This window comes from Stegastes partitus, unplaced genomic scaffold, assembly GCF_000690725.1.
Source record: "Stegastes partitus isolate 25-593 unplaced genomic scaffold, Stegastes_partitus-1.0.2 Scaffold1205, whole genome shotgun sequence".
Classification (NCBI taxonomy): Eukaryota; Metazoa; Chordata; class Actinopteri; family Pomacentridae; genus Stegastes; species Stegastes partitus.
In genome coordinates this window covers 183,260-205,367 of record NW_007578936.1, presented here as the reverse complement: position 1 = coordinate 205,367, position 22,108 = coordinate 183,260, and the positions used below count along the sequence as shown (strand labels likewise).

General features: G+C 40.3%; 1 protein-coding gene across 1 annotated transcript in view; it reads left to right on the top strand.

Annotated features, from left to right (window-relative positions):
• cfap299 (cilia and flagella associated protein 299) overlaps positions 1-22,108 on the top strand; it is a 97,218-nt gene that overhangs the window by 5,455 nt on the left and 69,655 nt on the right. The window contains exon 3 of the mRNA XM_008297281.1: positions 15,492-15,582. Within this exon, the coding sequence (XP_008295503.1) occupies positions 15,492-15,582 (91 nt within the window). The remainder of the gene's footprint in view (positions 1-15,491; positions 15,583-22,108) is intronic.

Here is a 22,108-nt window from a genome sequence, read left to right as displayed (position 1 = left end):
TGAAAATAATTCTATACTTAAATAGAAAAAAGGTCTTCAAGTGCGTGACTTTTGGGGACAACCAGGAAGTAGCAAACTTGAGTCTTCAAAACAGCAGTTGACAAAGCAGTGGGTGACGTCTTGATGGCTACGTCCATCTGTTGGTGGACTAAGCCCGTCTGCTCATAGCTACCGTTAGCCTTGCCGGTCAAGCTATCACAGTCTCAAAATACAGATTTGGACTTCTGGGTTTTCAGATGTAACAAACCTAAAGAACCAATCCTGTTAACTTGAAGGGTGGAACCTTTTATATCATTCTTCCTCTTTAGATTTGGCTTCAAGTGGAGCCTGAATTACTCCAGTGTTACAACTTGGTAGGGCGTAGTGTTGAGGAGTTTCACAGTGGTCGAAACTTCTAAATATGTAATTCTCATATACAAAGATGAGGTTTTAGGGGTTTCATCATTGATAGACATGACTTGGAACAGCAAAATGTGAGAATGGACACCTGTTTAAGTCCCTCAGTAGCTTATGGTGACCATCAGCACTCTCGAGACGTTGAACAACACAATGAACCCGATCAGTGAGCGTTGCTAAATCAAATTGTCAGCTAATATTTTTATTATATACAATATCTTTTCCTTTCTTCCTGTGATCTTGAGACAGGCTTTCTGTCTTCCAGAAAGAGCGATCTGGTGGAAAATATGAAATGCATTTTTGGCTCAAGTTCAGCACTGTTAATCAAAGCATGACAGGTCATAAAATTTGAATTTTTTATAGTTGTATCCGGTGCAGTGGCGGCTTGAGCAGCTTATATTACTCTTTATGATTTTTTACAAAGGCACGATAGATGGGAGCAGTTCATCAGCTCCGTGTCCTGTGTGAACAAGACTTTTTATTTGAACAAGGCCTGCCTATCTGTCTAAATTCAGATAAAAAAATGTTAACATAAACAAGTCAGATGACAAAACTACAAACTGGAGTCCTTTACAAACTGTCCCTCCTCAGGAAAATGATCACACAGATATTGTTCTCGCGCTTGATAAAGCCATGTGGTTTGTGGTATCTTCTTTTGATGATAAGCCAGAGCAGACAAATAAGACCATTCACCACACACACACACACACACACACACACACACACACACACACACATGGTTTTGGAGTATCCAAACATTTACCTGCTAGGTGTTGAATTTGATTGAACCCTCAGATGCTTATCCAAACGTGCAGATGTCTCGCTGTTGTCCCCCCTCCTCCTCCAAGCGTCTGTGAACATCAGTGACACTGGTGAAATGGGAGCCTCCACACCTGCGGTTACAGTGATATTAGGCCACAAAGCCTTTCATCTTGTCCCAACAGGATCCAGGGAAATGTTGTACGGGAACATTGGGATGTTATATACACAGTAGTCTGTTCCGTTTCCAAGATCTACATCAATGTAGCCCGTTTCAAAGGCTGCGATCCTGTTTGTAAGGTCCAAAACAGTGTTTGGAATACAGAATTCGATACTTCGCGTTGACAATATCCAGTCAGGGCCAGGTTTTAAGGGAATACTCCAAGGAAAATCTGTGTTTTTAGTAGATTTTTCAAAGTGACTCTGAAAAGTTTTTATCTTGCCTCGTTGTGGAGGACTCCAGCTGTAGTTCACAACACTTGGAATAGAGTCACAAAAACAAATAAACAGCATCGCAACGTCCATAAAATCTTCCCAAACCATTTATTAGCATCTCAGCTGCTGATTCATATCTTTAGTGTGTTTTAAGCAAGTGTCTTCTCTTTGCAAATTGCAAAATATACTCTGCTCATTTGCAGGCCAAAGGAGGCAACTTGATGGTAGTAGTATATTGGACTATGTTGTGACGATGCTACGAGCAACTACCTATACATGTCTGATCTGATGTTTACATGGTTAATGATCTGTTGTATTTAGGCCGAGTTCTATTTCAATGCTTTAGAGTGGACAAAATTATCCAAATGTAGGCGTTTTTTCTGCACAGAGGTGGTTTTGGCATCCCTAAGAGGTGTTAGGAACCACCCGATTTATTATTCAGTTGCCGCGAATGCCAAGTCACACTCCGATACTGTTTTCTTCGATAATCCTAGGAGCTTCGGTACTGGATTCCTTTAAGTGTTTGAGGTGCAGGTGTTGGCTCCTTCAATTCTTCAGCCCAGGTAAATGGTAAATCTTTAGTAAAGGGGCACCATGACAATGTCATCTGTGGTGTTTAATGGCCTCCGACTAGAGCTTACGTGTTAAATCAAGTTGGGATTAATTACAACAGTGTTTCGACATCCCAGTGGCCAAGTTTGTTACTAAGAATATTTCACATTGACGACACACACATGATAGCAGATGCCAACGAACAATTGGGCTTAGGTTTGTGACGATACTGAAAAAAACAACAACAAACAAATCAACCAGTTTTGATACCTGAGGATTTCTCTACTATGGCACAATAGATGTTTTTATTTGCCAAATTCTCTGAAATAACAGCAGAATGTGTAGATTTGTGTCAAATAGGCAACAAATATATTGTGTTTCCTGTACACAGACCGATCACGTTTACTGACATGCACTGTCACTGCCCAAAAGCCCATTCCAAGTCAGCAAAAAGTTTGAAATCAGAACTTATTTTAGTAAGACACGAATGTGTCTGGATTCTGCACGAGTATCCTGAGATTTCAAATATCCTACCATAGTAGAAAAATGGTGTTACTCTACTCTGAAAGCTGCTTTTCCAGTGACTATTTTATACTCTATAGATACATTTTTATTGGAATATTCCTTTAACATCTACCAACACAAAACTAAACATTATCTTAACCAGGCCCATGTGCTTAATGAGTGTTAGCACCACAAGTGAGCAGAGTTGTTTCCCTTTTGCCTTTTTTCTATTGAAGTTGACAGGATCCGTGTAGAGAAACCATTACTTAGAAACAATAAGACGGGCTGTTTGATGCCAGGTTTAAAACACTACCTGTTTTCCATCTGCACAGGCCATTTTGATGGTTTTTGTTTTTTCAGTGCCTAAAATATTAGCCCCAAAATATCCATTCCTGGCTCTAATTTAATGTGGTTGTTGCCATTGTCAATTATAGAGTACCTTGCTTTTCATCAACGCTCTCCAGTAGACAGATAAAACAAAAGCTCTGTTAATAATTGGCCATTTCTGGGAAAGACATCACCCATAACTTTTACAGTCTGTTATTCTGAGCTGGTCGGACTGCAGCAAGTGTTTTTTCAATCCTCTCCAAGGTAATTAACAGCAGCGTTTTGTTATTGCAAAAAGAAAAAACTTTACATTGGATGCGATCCCGCGCTAAGTAAGTGATAGCTTACAGCAAATTAATGTTCATTTTTTAGATTAAATTTAATCCTTAAGTAATCATCGGATACATCTGCCATCTTTGAGGTTTTTCTCACACTTTTGTCAGTAATTATGTGACCTGAGAGTGAAGTGTGGGTGAAGTATTTTGGTACATTTCACCTGCTGTTTAGATTATTGCTCCAGTGCCAACAACCTCTAGGCGACTATAAGCCAACATTTTTTTTTTTTTCCACGTATGCCTTTTGAACTAATTAACAGCTTTCATTGCTTTCCCACACTTGAGTATTTGACATCTTGCAAAAGACCTTGACAAGGCAAAAAAAAGGAGAAAAACACAGCATTGACAGACTTTTTCCATCAAAAGTGGCAAGTTTGAGCTCTGTCGAAATGCAGATTGCTCTTTCCTCTGTGGTTTTCTGATTGGACTTCCACCGCACTGACCCCCTGACCTCCTGTTACGGCCACATTGTGAAAACACGGGCCCCAGGATGCAAAGTACCACCTGCAATGTGGTCCGAGCACAATCAGTACAAAGTCTGAAAAATGAGCCGGGCTACGAAAACTGGCAGCGGCGCGGTAAACAAACTAAATGTAGCTGTTTTTCGGCTCGCAAAGAGGAAAAATCAATCCATCCGTTCAGCTAAAAGAAGGAGAAAAAACCAAAACCCTGATGTTAGGAAAAGCCATGCATTTGCATTTATTTGTGCTGCTTTTGTTTCAAACATGTGTTCTTCCCTAAAGAGTTTTGCACCTGCATACTAATCCTCCCATGGCACCGGGTAGCCATGCTGCTTTGGGAATGCCTTTTGCCTTCTCTGTAGGCCTTAACCTATGGTCTCCCAAGGCATGTCTTTTTTCACAGTTCTGTCACTGCTCTGTGTTTTTTTTCCCCTTCCTTTCTCTTCTTTTCAACCTCCCTGTGCTCTCTTGGAGACCTTTAGTGCCTGCAGGTGTATAAATAGAGCTGTTTTCAATTAAGGCCCAGCCTCGCCTATAGCGTGCATCTGATCAATGAATGCCCCTGCACCTGTGGTAATAAAATACCAAGGGAGTGGAGATAGTGCGGTGAATGCTAATCAGATGTTACCCCGTTGTTGCCCCGTCTCATTTTTAAGGACAACATGCTCCTCCTGACAGCTTGGCTGTGAAAGGCAGCGAGGTGGAGGGAGGGAGGAGGGGGGCTTTGCCAGCACATCACAAAAAGACCAAACAAAAGACCTGCTGCTCTCATCAGACGTAAGTGAAATTCAATACGTGATTGAAAAAGGAAACTTGGATGAATGGGATGCTTAGTCACTTGTGCGGTTGTTTGGTTAGGGGGCAGCTGAATGGACGGTCAGAATCAACAAATAGTTTCACAAGTGTTGGGTTCTGATAGCTGGTTTCAATTTTGGATCCAGTTTCAACCTGGATTTGTTAAGCTGAGCTGCTTGATTTCAGCACAACACATCTTGTTCTTTTAATGAATCCTCCCCACTTCCCAACCGGCCAGATGTTGGAAATCACTTTGAACAAAGTACATCCATATTCGGGATCTTGGTCGTTTTGTGTTCTATGTCAAGCAGGAGAAACATTTGATATAATGTGAGAGACAAACAAGAGGAGCAGGGGAGCGCTGCCGAGCAGACGTGAGGCCTCCGTTTCCTCTCGGCTCTGGCTCTGGCTCCAGCCCAGAAGTCCATGTCAGCATATGTCCTGACCTCGCGTGCTCACGGCAGCCCTGCGAGGTTTCCATCAGGCTCCCCGCGATCTCCCCACAGTCCAAACCACAGCCATGCTCATTGTCCATTGTGCTGCTACGTTTTTACAGTCTGCCTCAAGAATTCTCCGCTCTCTAACTCTCTACTCTATATTAAAAGTGAGCTATCACTCGCGGTGCCAAGTAAAACCAGTGCCACGAACACGCACAGCGAATACATTTTCACTGCGGATCCAACCTCCAGATGCTTAGCAAAAATAAGATTGTGGATGTGACTGACATGAGAAGCCTCACAAAGCCGATCCCAGGCTCATTTTTAGCGAGCCAAACCCCCGCCACTCTCCGCGACTGCTACTCTGGCGAGGGCCCTTGGGCGACGAGGTTTTGCAGTCTCTATTACATGTGCTGTCAAGCCAATTGCCTTCCTTGCACTTTGTGATGTTGGACGGGTGTGTAAATTTGGAGCTCTCCCCTGCAAGCGCTGTCCAGAGCCACACATCCTGCCAGGCTTAAGCTCGCCACGACAGCCCACCATGCAGAGCTCGGATGAAAATATATGCCGGTTTATAACCAGCTGGTGCAACAGATAGTAAATAACAAGCTGTCGTTTGACCTGGATTTTAGGCGTCCTTGCATATTTCACATTAATGAAACATCTGTCCTCGCTCACTGGCAACATGTCGAACCACCAGAAAATGTTGCGACTTATTTTGACAAAATGGTGCCAACTCTGGGTGTCCTCGATAGCTGTTTCTGCAGCTTTCAACCACATTTTGCTCACAATACGATTTTGTTTAGTTTTGGTCTCGTGACTCTGATGGCATCCTAATTGAGAAGTGTTCTACCTGCATTACAGCTTCCATTAACATGCATTGGCCTTTAGACATCAGTTATCCACATACATATAACATGTAAATACTGAGTATCAGTGCAACTCTGTCAAACTTTAAATCTATCCTGATACAAAAACAAAGACTTTCCAACAAGCTGCCTGCTCTAGGATGTAGCCGACTTTATAGAAATTCATTCATGAACTGTATTTCAAGTAATATTAATATTGTTCTGTCAGGATAAAATGGTTTGCAGGTGTAGACAAAAAAGCAAAAAGTCTTCACCAAAACTGCCAACATCTGCCAGCATGACTGGAGTTTTCAACATCTCAGTTGATCCTCTGATTGAGTTAAACAGACTTTAGAAAACCCAGAACGTGACGGGAACTCTTTATTTTAATGACGGATGTATTCATTCAGGGACATCCTGATCCTTTTTTTTAACCATGATCTGAGTTCTTTATGAAGTTCTTGCTGATACGGAATCTAATCCGATACGTAAATTTTGTTTCGCAATCTGGAGGTTAATTTCTGGTAAACGATCTTTGAACCACAAAACAGACACGTTTTATTTTGGCCCGCCGTTACTCATGGACTTAACATTTATTAGCCACAGCTGATTTGAGCTGCGGGTGTTTGTCATCTCAACCGCCGACAGTCGTGGCTAGCCACGGCTGAAAATAAGAAGGCCTCACCGGAAAACTGCTCTTTGCTAACGGGAAATGAAGAGTTAGCATTGCAGTGAAACGCTCGCACTCGTAAAAATCATAACAAAAAGTATTAAAACGATCTGCAGAGTACTTTAAACCATCCCTCTTATTTTATTTTGTGCATAAATAGCTAAACAGGGGCCAAACAACACTCAGGAGTACTGTATATTACATATAATGGTGATTCTGACCATCGGGCCGTCTTTAGATCCAAACGGTCCCGGTGTAATTTCCTCTTCTTTGCATCCCACAGACCCATAGTGACTCTCATTTATAATGACCCTCTGCAGCAGTGCCTTTCTGAGGTTTTTTTTTTTTACCTCTCACATCCTGTACCCTCAGACTTGGTCGCTCTGTGATGTTTGATCATACTGTATGTGATAGAAACCTTCTGTTTTTACCCACGCCCAGTGCACTGCAGCTCAGTGCCCCTGATGATGGGGAGGAAGTGGGTTTCCACATCATATAGCTCGTCCCATCAGGCTGCCAGGCTGTAAAGCAGGACTGTCATCTTCATCTTTGTACTTCTGCTTTGTGCTGTAGACGCGGGATGATTATGACTGATTGAGTGGCACATAAAGCTTTTGCAGAGGCAAGATCTGGAGGACGAGGTTTTCTAATCTGTGCTTTAATTGTTTTAATTTGTTTTAAAGCGTAAGCGTCACTACAAAGTTGCGGACGAGCTTCCAGCTCCTGAGTAGCTGCACCGGGATAAAACCAGAATAAGGCCTTTTTAAGAATGTTGTTGCTAAGGAAATTCTTGGCTAATTAGCAGTTGAAATGGGGTGAAAAAATACTTTTAAATGATTTCATATGTGTTGCTTTGGATTACAATGTAAGCTAATGAACTGATGAGGAAGAAACCACACTGCTGACATGTGCAAAGCAGACAGTCATTCAGGGATAAGAGCTGCTTCTCTCACATTGGAGTAGATTTTCTTTTTCTAAACTTACATTACAACCTTTCTCTCTCTCTCTAGACCACATTATCCATCAACGTCTAATTTTAGCTTAGTAGGAACTCTGTGTGAAAAAGATGACAATGATTCCCCATAAAAAAAAAAAACACTTCTTACGCAGGCAACACACGACGTGCAACCTCCACGAGCCCTAAAAGCCGAGGTGACCACAGTACACAAAGAAAACTCAGGTGGAATATCATGTGTAGCACATGTGTAACTGATACATTCGGCTCATTGTAATCAGAGGTGACAGAGGATTTTATAAAAAGCCCAAAATAAAGTAAATTGTCATGCTGTGTGGAATTTCCCTCGACGTCCACCGGCCCAAAATAATATTTTCCATAAGATTCATTTTCCCAAGCACTCTGAGGAAAAATATTCTGGTACAGTATGCGTTGTTTCTTAAGGAATCATTGTATTGTTGAAAGTTCCCATCTGCTGCACTGTCGAAAGCTGTGGGCTAATGAAAGCTTCAATCTGGTAATCCGTCTCCAGAATAAAATAAGAAATCGTTTCAAAGCACGACATCTGTTCCCCGTCATGAAATAAAAAATCTCCCAGAAAACACCGTTGTTGGATATTTATTTGCAAAACGAAGGGCTGCAAATCAAGGAGGAATGCCTACTCCCCCCTTTATTCTTTAGAGAACTTTTTAACGACATTCCATTAATTATGCTGGGAACTATTTGCAAATTTTCTCATGCGTGAAAGAGGACACAACTCGGTACGGATCAAATTTGTTTGCAAAGTGAGATGAAATTGCACCAAAGTTGGAGCTCGGGGCCATGTGCTACCGTATATTGAATTTCTTAACCGTTCCCTGCAGTACGGTTCCTCCTCGCAGCTCGTCCTCTCAGCTGTCCAAACAGATAATGAAGTTGTCTTTGAGTTCAGCAAACAGATGAGTAATCGTTCATGGCACTTGGGTTAACACGAATTTCACTGTGACGTGATGTGAATGTATTAAATAAAAATACACAAACAGCGGCCACTTATGAGAGAGTTAAAAAAAAAAAAAAACAAAGCAAACAAGAGAGAGCATGCAGACCAAGTTTTACACATAGTGAAAGCAAACTGTGGTACTTTTTATATTACATTCCTTCGCCACAAAAGCATCTCGTGACTGCCGACAAAAAAACACAATACGGTATGAAAAGCTCAGATAAAAACCATAGACTGCATATGGGTGGATGCAGCTTCCAGGTCTGATTAGCCAAAATACCTTCAACCTGTATTTTTTTTCTACTGAGCAGCAGGAGGCGACTCCTCTGCCTGCCTGACTGTATAGAAGCCGATGAGGAAACGGCTCTGCTTCCTCCTTCATTTGCTACCTCTGTAAACACTTTCTGAATAATTTTATGGTTTCAGCTCTAGTTTTAAGATTCCTGCAATACACAGTGATGTTTACTTTGTAAATCATGGTCCCATTTACAGTAAAATACATTGTAAGCGTGATTGTGATGGACTACTAAAGGCAATGCACAGCTCATTGGTTTCCTCCTCGTCATGTCCCAGTTTAAAAAACAACTACATGGTGATGGCCAAATTGCCAAACTCTGGGATTCAGAACTGTAGTCCAATACTAAATGAATTAGATCAGCATGGCTTCTCATTTCTGATATTATAAACCCATTAAATGACTATAATTGTGGTTCATTCTCATACATATATAAGAGCCAGTAGGCTGTTATCACCAGAGTCAGTGGAGGTAAAAATTTTGAACATACACAGACTGCTATTGCTCTTCCACCTTTGGTTTCATGACAAGATATTTAGCCCTTTTTGTTCTGCCCTGAAAAATACGCTGGATTGTTGGGTTCTCTGTTCAAAATACACAAAGTCTGTACCTTACTTTGTTAAGCGCTGTGAGCTGACATATGTTGTGAATTCGTGCTATATAATTAAAAGTGAGTTAAACATACATGGAGGAAAAAAAATGTCTGAGACTTGAGCTTGAGTCCTGTTTCTGACCGTTCTTGCAGTATTTTTTATTTATTTATTCTTTGAATCTAATCCTGGTTTTGACATTTGCATTAACTTCCTATTTTTCACTCTGTTTACTTGTACCTTCAGTCAGTGTTTGGTTCATTTTAGGCCCCAAAACTGCTTTGTTAAGCTTAGAAAATGATCCCGGCTCGGGTTAAAATGAACCCTGTTGCTGCATTATTACCTCATATTATAAAAAAATAGATTTTACATGCACTTTTTCACATGACCGCTAGAGACCATCTGCATCATCATGGTTACTTTCTGTTTATCAGTGATTAAAGTGGAAGATAATGCACCTATTCTGAGCATACTAGAAGGTGGAGAAGGTCCCTGCTCGCCCTCAGTTATGAGGCTGATCTGTGATGATGGTCAGATTAGTTCTCACAAACTATTACAGATTTCTAAGAACTAGATAATCAGAAACTTGTTTTGCTTTTAGATTCCTGAAAGCAAACTTTCAACCGGCCACTTTACACTTGCCCCTTCGGCCTGCCCATTACATGTGGAAAAAAGATGTGTAATTCTTAAATGTAAACTTAAAAAAAATAAATAAATCAAGGTTGCATGTCGCAAATCTGCATCTTAGGAAAGTTGCTGTAAATTTCAAGAGCTAAAAGTTGTTTAGGGTGCAGCAACAATAGAATGAGAATCTGTTGTGATTGTTTAAAGTAGAACATCTTTCAGCTGTTTTAATCAGCTTTTAGCTGTTTTGTTAAATAATAGATGCAGAAAATGTCCAAATGAAGGAGAGGGAATTAAAGAATCTTTTCTGAGCACGTTGTTACAGATCATGACTCTGGAAGTTCTCAATTTCTAGCATAGCAGAAACTAAAGAAAGACTTTTCCCTTTTCTTACATTATTTTGTTCACTAGACACCAAGAACTGTCAGATGTTTGTTCATTTTATGCACCTAAATTAACACAATGCAATAATCTGTGCAAAAAGGTGTTAGAAATGTATGAAAACACGAAGGCCAGAACATGTCTGTGGTTTGATATTACTGAGCTTAAGTAGTTAAAAACATCAGTTTAGGAGGCTCGTGGTGCAGGAAGAAGCCTCTGAGTTTTGGTATGTGCTGCAGCGGTGTGTTTATACATGTGTAAACACACTCGCAAGATCGTCGCTATGCAGTAACAGCTGTTCACCCCCAACAGAGGTGGACAAAGCATTACATAAGCTCTGGTTTGTAGCACGGTGACGACCAAGAGGCACGCCGAGTCGTGGTCAAGTTTCTGGTTGTGCGACACGTTTTCATGCCATCGTTTTATAACTTGCGGCTGGCAGGTGTTGTCGCTGAATGCAACATCTGGAGGGTGTGGTTGTTATGAGATACGTTTAGTAGCTAGTGTTACAAGGTACGGGCTCTGGGAATGTTTTTCTTACTACTCCTGCTTTATGCTATGGGGATGCTAGCTGTGTTAACACTTGAGAAATATTTGTCTTACAATTACGTAAGGATTCTGTGCTGCACGCCGTTTTTTATTCTCTCGCAATTAAACACGTTTCATACACAAACGACAGAACCAAACCATGTGAATTTCCAAACTGGCTCCTTCTGAAGGGAAAGTTTCATTTATTTTAAGAAGCAATCATGGTTGCATTTAGGAAGAAACCAAAATCGTTAATTAGAGACTAGATGCAAATTGCTGTTTGTGAAGTCACACAATTTCTATGCCTAATCGAGGGGTGTGACGCTACACAAAAATCACTTTTCAGCTTGAGCCTTGGTTTTGAAGTCACAGTTCGGTGAGAAAACAACCAAATAATATTTCTTCCTGTTCGGTTACTTACACGATGCAAACTGTCGATAAGAAAATAATAAAGGAGCTGTTGACTCTCAACTATGTCCATCAGGACTTTTAGGGGCAGCATATTCATGCTGAAGGTAAAACTTCAGCTTCAAAAATTGTACAAAATTGTGATTCCTTTCTCTTTTTTATCAACACTGCAGACAGCCTAGTTTATTTATAATCTAAGCAAACAAAAGGCGGTCTAGTATTTACAGTGAACACCAATAAATACTTAATGCATAATGTGAGTTAACACATCGTACATGTTTACTAAAAGTGGCACAGGCTCTACCCAGTTTTGAAGGCTAACTCAGCTAGCATGCTACAGTTGACAACAACTGATAAACTGCCAGAATACTCCAAGTGAAGCTCCAAAATTTCTTTTCTGGCAGCACAAGTATGTCGACGCAGACTTCTGACAAACATTTAATGGACAAAATTTCGTACCTGATCAAGTACGGTGTATCGATCGATGGCTTACGTCCCTCTTAGTATCAATGCTAACGTTATTCCCCCCATGATGCAGCTCATTTCAGTTGGACCAGTCTGTTGGTGCAGCGGCATTACAAAGATTATCCGGCAAAACATCTGAAACTGCAGCGTTTTCTAAAAAGGTTTTGCAGAGTCTCAATTAAATATTTGCATGTGTGTATTATGACAGCATACTTTTGCGTTAGTCCTGATGAGCGATAAACGAGCTGCAGTTGTAATAAACTCCTGTTTTTTGAGCGTTTGGCATCTGATAAGCCTTTAAGCCAATTACTTCTCACGTTTCATTGTGTCACCAGCACCTTAACCTCCACCGCCACTATCGCAGCTCCCTGCTTTGTTTTAGAGCAGGGATCTTCTTCTGAATCAGACATGTAGCTTTAGCCTTCCCAACGTATACTATTAATTTAAAACGTTTAGATGATTAAAAGATGTTTTTGCATCATGGCGGGACAGCTGGTCAGGGAAACTTGTGGTGTTGTCTTTTATGGTGAGGTAGACCTTAAAATCCTACGTTAGGAAAGCTTCTAAGTGTCCAAAAGCAGATACACTAATACTAACTGAAGTCGGATTTATGGTGTTTTGTTGAGTTTCCCTCTTTTTACTGCCGTAACAGCACGTATACTTTGTAAAAGTCATTTCATATCTGTAGGACAGATGCTCTCAGACAGATGTACTTTTTTTTTCAACGGGCCAGATGACGACCACTCACTTCCCCCCTCCCTGCTTTTCTAACAATTCCACGGCCCACCTGCCCAACCACAATCCAAAAACAAAACACTTAAAACACAGGCCTAAATCACAGTTAGCTTAATACCCGGTCATTAGCCGCTAATAACCATCATTTAATAGTGAAATTCTTGTTATCCCTCCTAAATGAGGCTTGATAAGAAATTTGTTAATTGACGGGAAACTCGAACTTGCAGTGGTCCATATGTTTCACTGAAGTATTATTCACTCTCCGTGACTGTGTGTGTTGCTTTAGCTACTGGATGGGGTAACCCCAGTCACTTGCCTCCTCAACACCTGTGTTTACTTTGGGGCCTCGGCCCCCATGACCCAGCAGCAATCCTTCACTCACTCAGAAGATGAAGTGAGCTTCTAGCCTCCAAGTATGTGCTGTCCCTGCACTTTTACCACCGTGTGATTCCTCTAAGACTTTCATTATGGGGCACGGGCCAAACGACTAGTATAAATTACAAACCTTTTCCAAATTCTAGTAAATTTAAACATTCAGATCCTGTTCTCTTTTTTGCCGTAATGCCAAGCGAGGCTAAGAGCAGAAACTGGCTGTTTGTCCGTGCTTGTTGTGGCTGCTGAGGCTTTTTAAAGTGCTTCTGGGATGGAAAGTGGATTTGAGGAGCCATTAATGTGAAATATAACTGAACTTGTCTGTTCTTTTGGACAGTGAAGCAGACAGAGCTGGAGTCAACATGAAAGACAGAGATTTACAACAAGGGGGTTGCTGGTGCAAACTCACAGGTGTTTGCAGGGAAGTTTGGGATTATTGCTTCCTCTCACAATGTCTGCAAAGATCTGAGTGTTGAACCTCGGTCCAGAGTTCGCAACAGAGCGAATGTGTCCGTAGCAGTAAATTTCAAAACCTTCCAAGTTGGCCAAACAAAAGCTGATTTATGGTCGATCATCTTTTGATATGCTTTCATTTCCTGATTCAAATCGTGATTTGTCAGTTTCTTGTACGGGATTTTGTCTACTTTGGTCCAATAAAAATGTCAGCTTTGTAGAACAACATGTTTATTTTTCTGAATGTAAGATGTCAAACTACTGGTTTGGTATTTAACTATTGTATCAGCTCTTATATCAAAGAATTACACGTTAAACCTGAACTACTTTTGTGTTTGTGTTAATGCTCATTAATGCTGAAGGGTTGAAGTTATTGTTAATTTCCTTGTCAATTATTTTCTGAATTAATCCTTTAGTTGTTGGCTCTAAAAAAATGTCAGAAAGTGGTGAAAAATGAGAATTAGTGTTTTCTGAAGCCTAACATGACGTACTCTAATGACTAGCAGTGGTTAGCACCGTGGGCTGCAAGGTGGCGCAGCTGGTTAGCACTGTTGTCTCGCAGCAAGAAGGTCGCCGGTTCTGCGTGGAGTTTGCATGTTCTCCCCATGCAGCGTGGGTTCTCTCCGAGTTCTCCAGCTTCCTCCCACACAGTCCAAAGACATGTTGAGGTTCATTGGTGATTCTAAATTGTCTGTAGGTGTGAATGTGAGTGTGCTTGGTTGTCTGTCTCTAAGTGTAGCCCTGTGATAGACTGGTGACCTGTCCAGGGTGTCCCCTGCCTTCACCCTCAGCCTCAGTCGGCTGGGATAGACTCCAGCCCCCCATGACCCTAGTGAGGATTAAGTGGTGTATAGATGATGGATGGATGGATGGATGGATGGATGGATGGATGGATGGATGGATAGTCAGAGAGGAGTAAAGAAATCTGAAAAATATTAAAAATTTGAGTGGCTGCAATCAGAATTTTGACTTTTTTTCTTGACTCATACCGATTATTCAACTTTCAGAATAGTTGCTGATGAATCTAATAGGTGTCAGCTAATTAAACAATGGATTAATTGTTGCAGATGTAACTGGTAATATCAGGTAAATGGTTTTCCTGATGTGACTGCAAATATGTGCTAGAAATGTGGCTGCATTAGATAAAAGTTGTACAATGATGAAACTAACCAACTATAAAGTTGGTGATTTCAGTAAAGGTCAAATTAGGTTGTTCACATGATTCGGCTTAAAATACTTCAATAGAAGGAAAAACTGCATGTAAATATGAATTTAAATCAATACTTTTAAATGCAGATAATCATTTCAGGCAGCTGAAGTCAGTAGAAACACTGCTGCTCTGTGTTTGCTCTACTGCACTGTATCTTTAATATAACTGATAGCCTTTTCTTCATCATTTTTTTTTCAGTCTTTCCTCTTCTTCTTCTGCATTCTTAACCACAACTGAGAGGTCACCAATGACCTGTTTACTGCCTCTAAGACGTTAACTCGCTGCAGATCCGATGAATGTTTTACACAGTCCATCCTGGATGCACGCCAGGGTTCTGTTGCTTGTGCTGCAGTGTTAACTGTTCAAATATTAGTGCCAGTGTTTTTTCAGGTGCGGATACGTCAGTGTGCGCCAAAAACCACGTTTCCATGGCAACGGGCTGGCCTAAAGTGTAAAAAGCTGCCACAGTGTCGTATAAAGTCATTTAACTCCGATATGAATGATATCACTTTGCATACTGGAGTTGTAAAAAAAAAAAGAATAAAAGAAAGGCAGCTGTGACATTCTGATGCTGATTTTTTATAGTTTTCAGATTAATTTCAGACAAAACCTGATTTATTAACAATATTTATGGTATTTTAGATTTAAAAATGGTATTTGGAGTGTTTGAGAGAGTTTTGGTGGCTTGAGTTACTCTTAATGTGCTTACAAAATGGAGTTGTAGAATTAAATATTAAGATTTGTAATTTTTTTTGCCTGTTTTGACAGCGTTGAAGAATATTTAATTCCATCCATTTCAGTGATGTTTATTTCTGTGCTCGTGTGAGAGCAGCGATAGGCCGGAGTCGCCTGTAGCTCCAGTATGTTAAAGGGTGAAAACCTTCCATAAAGAACCTTTAAGGCTTCATGTGACTTTTTTTTTTTTTTTTCAGGGTTAAGAGAAACATTTCAAACCGTTTGAGTGTTGTCTTTTCCAGGACACTGGCAAGTGCAGGAAAAGAACTCAAAGATAACTTCCTGAAAGCCCTGGCAGAGCGAGAGGAGGCCAACCGCAGTGGGAAAATGACTGTGAGTACATTATTACAGCACTCCAATTGCTACGTAATGGGATTCCCCTCAAATATTTCTGCAATTCCATTAGGATGGGAACAAAATCCATACTGTGTCAAGTTGAGTGGAAATGCCCCCCACCTCCACCCCAACCCCGGTCCCTCCCCAAATACCATGAGAGCCAGCTGCCCAGCCCTCTCCCATCCACAAAACCCCGCTTACAAAAACTACCTCGTCCTAGGTGAGCTTTTTCAAAGATCTTTTTTTAAAAGGGGCTCACCTGAGGAGCTAGAAGGGGTTTTACCAACCTGAGGAACACGTATGACTCAGTGTTTCCTCTGTATAGTTTATTTAACCTTGCACAACACAGTCTTTAATTTTCATAAACTGTGTCATAGTTCTTGCTGTTAAAGTCAGTGAAGGTCTGTATGCATTAACTGTACACCCTTTAAATGGCCATTATCATTGCTGATCATTTCCATTATACATATATATATATATATATATATATATATGAGCTAGCAGGGACCTCCTCCACCTTCTCATAGGCTCAGTCGGAGCGTTATCACCCCATTCATGGAGCTCTGTTATTGCCTCATTTCACACTTTAAAAAAGGCAAACAAATCCACAGAGGTTTGGAGGTTTGAGGAGCTGCAGGAGACTTGAGTTCCATCTTTTAGGTTGTTTTTCACTCAGTGTTTACTTGCAGTTTAGTCGTGCTTGATTAAGTTTAGGCACTGAAACTACTTAATACACCCCTGCATTTTCAGGGTGAGATTTGACATGTGCTTATTTACACAACCGCGACAGGTTGCAGATCGTTATGGCTGTTTTCTGCTTATCAGTCATCAGAATGGAAGATAAAACACATAGTGAGCTAAATAGAAGGTGGCCCATATTTAAACCAAACAATTATGTTTGGAAATTTGGAATCAGCATAAAACTTTTGAGTTATACAACTTCTAATGAAGTAATGTTCAACCAACAATCTACACTGGGTCTGAAGAATAAGCTTTTCCACTACAATTAATGGTATCTTTAAATTAACTGTCTGAAATTGTGCAGGAATGTTTAGATACATGAAGAAAAATCCAATCGTCAAGCCAGTTTCATTAAGTTACCTGAACTTGGGTTGAGTTGTAAACATTTGAGTTTAATTTCCACATAATATCAAGCTGATGCAATTACTGACATCATTATGCCATCACAGCTTATCAGAATAATGCTTGCAATTTAAAAGGTTAATCTAAATCAGTAAAATACTTTTCTTATCTTGCAACCTTGCATTTTGTTTAAATGGTGGGAATAGGTCTCTTGAATTGCTTCTTTGTTGGGAATCATTAGCAATGATACAGGCCATTTAAAGGGCTGCTGATGTCCAACAGATCTGCCTTTGCAGATACTGAATATAGTAAAAGTAGAGGTGTTTTGGGACCATATTATAGTCTTGATACTTGTAGAGATTTTTTACCTGCAAAATGTGTAGGTACGTTATGAATTGAATGGCATGCAAATGAGGGGCTTGATGAACTAGCATGATTAGTAAAAACATTAACTTCCTTTTTAAAAAGCGGAGTTTACAAGGTGCTTTACAGACAAGCCAATAAAGAGAATAGTCAGGTATTCAATGAGAGAAGACCAGACAGGCCTGAGAGACCAAGATGAAAAAATGAAGAAATATTTGAACAAAGTTAAATCAATACAACAAACACCAACAGACACGATTAAAATAATAAAAGCAACAAACATGCCATGTCATAATAAAGAGAACGAATAAAGATTAGATTTAAGCCTTGACTTCAGAACAGTCAGAAGACGGACGGTGTAAGGCAGAGAAGTGGCTCATACAGGGTCAACATTTCTGGTATTGTATAAAAATAAACAGGTAGGCAGTGGAACGAAGTCAGGATCAGGGGGATGTAATTTAAGTAAGAACTGGAGCCGCTGCATTCTGAACCAGTTGCAACTAGTTAAGTTTAGGCCTCAAAATCGCTTGGTTAGGTTTAGGGAAATGTACCAGAGTGATGAGTCCCTGGTGGGCTGACAAGGAGTGACAGTAAATCAGAGAACTGGCAAGTATATGGTGATTTCATGATTTGTTGCAAGCAAACGTAATCTGGGAGAAAATATGTTTCTCTTAAAACTTTATTGAGAATCCATTTTAGGAATTTTTTGGAAGAAAGAGTTGTTGTCGTAAAAGTAGACTCTGGTAGCATTAGGTATTAGTAGACTCTGGAATCTGTTGGGTTGTCTTGTTGGAAAACCTTCAAGTTGCTGCTGGACGATAAGGACATTTATTCTACATTTAAAGAGGTCTGATGACTTGTGTTGGTGAGAAAACAGGGTTCTGGAGTCACTACTACTACAAGCCGTTTCATCCACATTTGTCTGAGCTGGGCGAGTTGAGCTCTGGCTCCGTCACAGACTCTGTTTGTGATTTTCACGGACTGGATCTCCAGGTGCAGCTGATGAGCGGAGAGCGTCTGTTTGGCTTCAGCAGACGGTGACCTCCGGCTCACACCGGGGCAGCTTGCAGCAGAGTGGGAAGCAGTTGGAATGAAAGTCCAGAAAACGTCTCTTTTCTAAAGCTGCTGTCCAAGAAAAAGAATTAAATTATCTTTAGGGCTGTCAACAGTGAGGAGATTGAGTGTGAGAAGAAAAGGCTTATTAGTGGTGGTGGAAGTGTTGCATTATCTGCCACTTTGAGGCTCGAGTTACTGGTTTGTCAATGCTTCAACCCTCAACCGTCGCTATTACGGAAGCATACTTATTTTCATGGATGTTATTTAATATTAATTTGGGCGAGCCAGCCTTTGAATAGTCGGACGCAGCTGCTGCTGAGGAGGAAGTTCCAGAACACAACAGTGACTATTAACTACTAATAAGATCAGAAAATCTTCAGTGTTACAGCAGTGAAGGGTCGAATGTAAAAATGTAGGAACATCAGTGAAACATACAGAACTGCACAATATAGTCATATACAATCTAATAGTGGTAATAAATGAAAGGTTGCGGTTGCACATATTGCATATAGGAAATATTGATATTGCAGAGTTCTTCTGTAATTAACAAAAATGTTCAATCTAATGGTGATTATCTACCTACACAAGTTGCCAAAAACACGTTATTGTTTTATATTTGTTACTTTAATGACTAGAGAGCTCATGTTCTATGTGCGGTTATAGAAAGCATCCATACTTACATATTTAGATACACATGAACAAGATCGGATGAAGTTGTCTCAGAAATCTGGTTGGACCTTTTAAGTAGAACTGATGCTTCTTTATGCGAGTTGGTTTTGGAATCTGATTGGTGTTTAGTGAGCCCAGAGTTGTGTTTTTAAACCATGAGCAAAACCTGCACGCCTAATAAAACCTAGATGCACCAGGGGAAAGGCTTCTACCTCTAACTGTGAAGCGGGCTTTTTTTTTTTTTTTTACTGCAAACATTGCTTTTAACACAATTCTCCGTCTTTCCTTATAGCATTTGATGAATGGAGCGTGCACCGTCCGAGGGCATGTGCTCTGCATTGTTCTGCAGGGAGTGTTGGTGTTGATAGACTTCAAATGATTCACTTCCAAGATGCCGGAGTACAAAAAAGGAGTTTTTGTTTGACCTCCATTTACCTGCCCCTGTGGGCTTTGCAATTATGAGATCACATGAAGTGCACGGAGGGGAGTTAGAAGTCGTAACACCGAACGGTTTTCCCACTGGATGTTCGCTGAGTAAACACTACCATGCAAAAGCCCCTCAGACCTTAAGCCATTTGAGAACTTTTCTTTAAAAGGAACCTTCAGAGAGACATTAGCAAATATATACATATATATTTCATTCTGTGTACAGACAAGAGAGCCACATTAAAAACAAGCAAAATATCACGTTGTGCATCTCTAACCTTGTTTTGCTGACTCGATATTTTCCCACCTCGTCCTACTTTTCGTCTCTTAAGAGCCCCCCTTTGCTGAAAAAATTGGATCGGGAAGATGTTTATTTTCCTTTGAGCTCCATTCTGTTTAAAATTGAACCCACATTTGTGCGCTTAATACTTCTCCTCTTTGAAACTGTTTACGTAACAGGTAATCTTAATACAGTTTGACGAGGCTTGACCTCATCGGTATATTTACATTACACAGATGTATTCCAGACAACATTTGCACATGTGCAGACGTATGCTAAAACATGTGCCGCGCCTTGTTCCGTGCATGCTTTACATTCAGTTTGGACTTTTTTAATATTTTAATTGTAATTTGCTGGTATGCGTTGATCCAACTGGTATTTATAGGCTGCTACATGCGTATTTTCAAACTAACATCTGCAAAAAATTGCAAATGCAGTAGGAACGAGTTGGACACGGTTTGGATTTCTTCCCTCTGCTCTCCGTTACACCTGAAATCCTCTTTATGAAAGTGTCAAATGGCCCGTGTTTGTCTTCGATAAGGTTCGATAGTAAGACCACCCGGCGTCGTAAAGTATCCTCACACTGTTCAACATGAGCTTTCTGAAGGCCTATTGAACACATGACTTAAGCCCCTCGCTGCCACGCTCCTCAGACCTGAGGATCAGTCCCGCTAACGCATTCCAGCTCCTCATCCTCGGCACTTTTTTTTTTTTTTTTTTTTAAACTGCACTCTAATGCAAAGCAGCCCTTGTCCCACACTTTTTCCATCATTTTTTTTGTGTTTGCACATTATTGTTATTTTAGGTATTTCATTCATAACACTGTGCATGCTTTAACCCTGTGAACCCCAAAACCTGCTGGTGGGTTTCAAAGGCATGTTATCTTTAAAAAGAGCCAGAAACAGTAAAAACAGAAAGATTCCCAACTTTTCGGCCGTCCTTGAACAAATCAGTTATGTGATGCTGTTGCATGGGCAAAGTTAACCAAATTTAACCACAAAATTATAACATTTTGTCGCAATTACTTTTTTTTTTACATACATAAAAATAAAACACCAGATCACATTCTGTAAAAAGTCAAAACGGCAGATAAGAAGCCGTAACTGACTCAGCTACAACCAATTGTCACGTGACAAATATTCTGTGTCTTCTCGGCTAAACCGCTGGCAGTGTCTACACAGAACGGATAAAGGCAATTATAGAAGCGAATTTAAGAATTTAAGAATTTAAGAGCAAAATTAAACATTCTTGAGCTGTAAAATAACTGCAGCATGGCTCAGAAGTAGAAATACAGAGGAGCAAGATGGCCAGAAACAGTAAAAGCAGAAAGCGTTTGGACTTTCCACATGTCCTTGAACAAATAAAATATGTGACATGCAGTTCCATTGCAAAAATCTAAGCTTAAAATGGTAATATTTCATCACAATTGCTTTATTCTACATGTAGTTAAAGTAACACATTTGCTCCAGTTTCTGTAAAAAGCAAACAGTAACTTGGCTTTAACCAACAGTCACCTGACAACAGTTCTGTGATTTTTGGCTGAACTGCAGGCAGTGTTTACACAAAATGGATAAAAAGACAAGTATGGAAGCAAATTAGAGACTTTAAGAGCCAAATAAAACATGTTAGAGCTGTAAAATAAATGCAGCATGGCTCAAAAATGGTATATAGAGGAGCAAGTTGTTGGACAATACATTCATTTTTCTTTTTTTCTTTCTTTTTTTCTTTTTAAGGCCGATTTTGTTGAAGTTTTAAAAACGGTAAAATATCTATGGTATGTAGACCCACCATTTTATTCTAGTGTTGGTAACACTTGTGGGCATTTGGAAGGTCTTTTTTAATTTTTGTAAAAAAAATAATCACAGAAATTCAGCTTTTTTTGTGGTCTTTTATGATTTGTGGCATTATAACTGTGTCAAACTGCACAGAAGACATGTTTGAGTTCTTTTCACTTCTTGTCATGGCTGTGTTGTTTCCGTAGAGGTGCAGGACTTTTACTTGCAGGGAAAAATGAGGCTATATTGAGGAAAAAGACACATTAGTCACTCTGAATGATTTGTTTTATGTTTTAGGGAAACACAAATTGCCTGATTTAGTTTGATTTGATTTTAAAGTCTTTTACTGTCGTGAACTCAGCCGGCATTGGCTGACAGTCTCAAGTGTCACCTACTTAATTCATCATAAAGAGTTCCATCTTTGTTGTGAAGGGCCGTAAGGACGCGGAAAATCATCCGTTTCAGGCGCACAAAGGACGAGGAAAAGAAAATACTTAAAGCTGACTTATTGCCTCTCCTTGAAATGGATGACACATTCATTGTCATCTTCCTTCTCATTCATCAGAAGGGTCGCTGCTTTGTCCTCCTTTCATGTCACGCTCGGCCTTTCAAGTCAGGTTGAAATTACACCTGTCAGTTAGTGCACTCGTCGGCTGATGCTGTCTCTTGTGTCCCGCCCACGGTGCTGTTACAAAAGATTGATAGCAGACGTGGCTCTGGATGAGCAGAACTCATCTTCCCTTTGTGTCCGGTTCCTATTTCCCTTTTTTTTTTTTTTTTAGGATACTAGCTAAAAAAAAGAAGAGCCTAATTTGCATTCTAAATATTGACTCTGATGCGTTTAGTGTTCTCAGGTTCTGGTCTGTAGAAG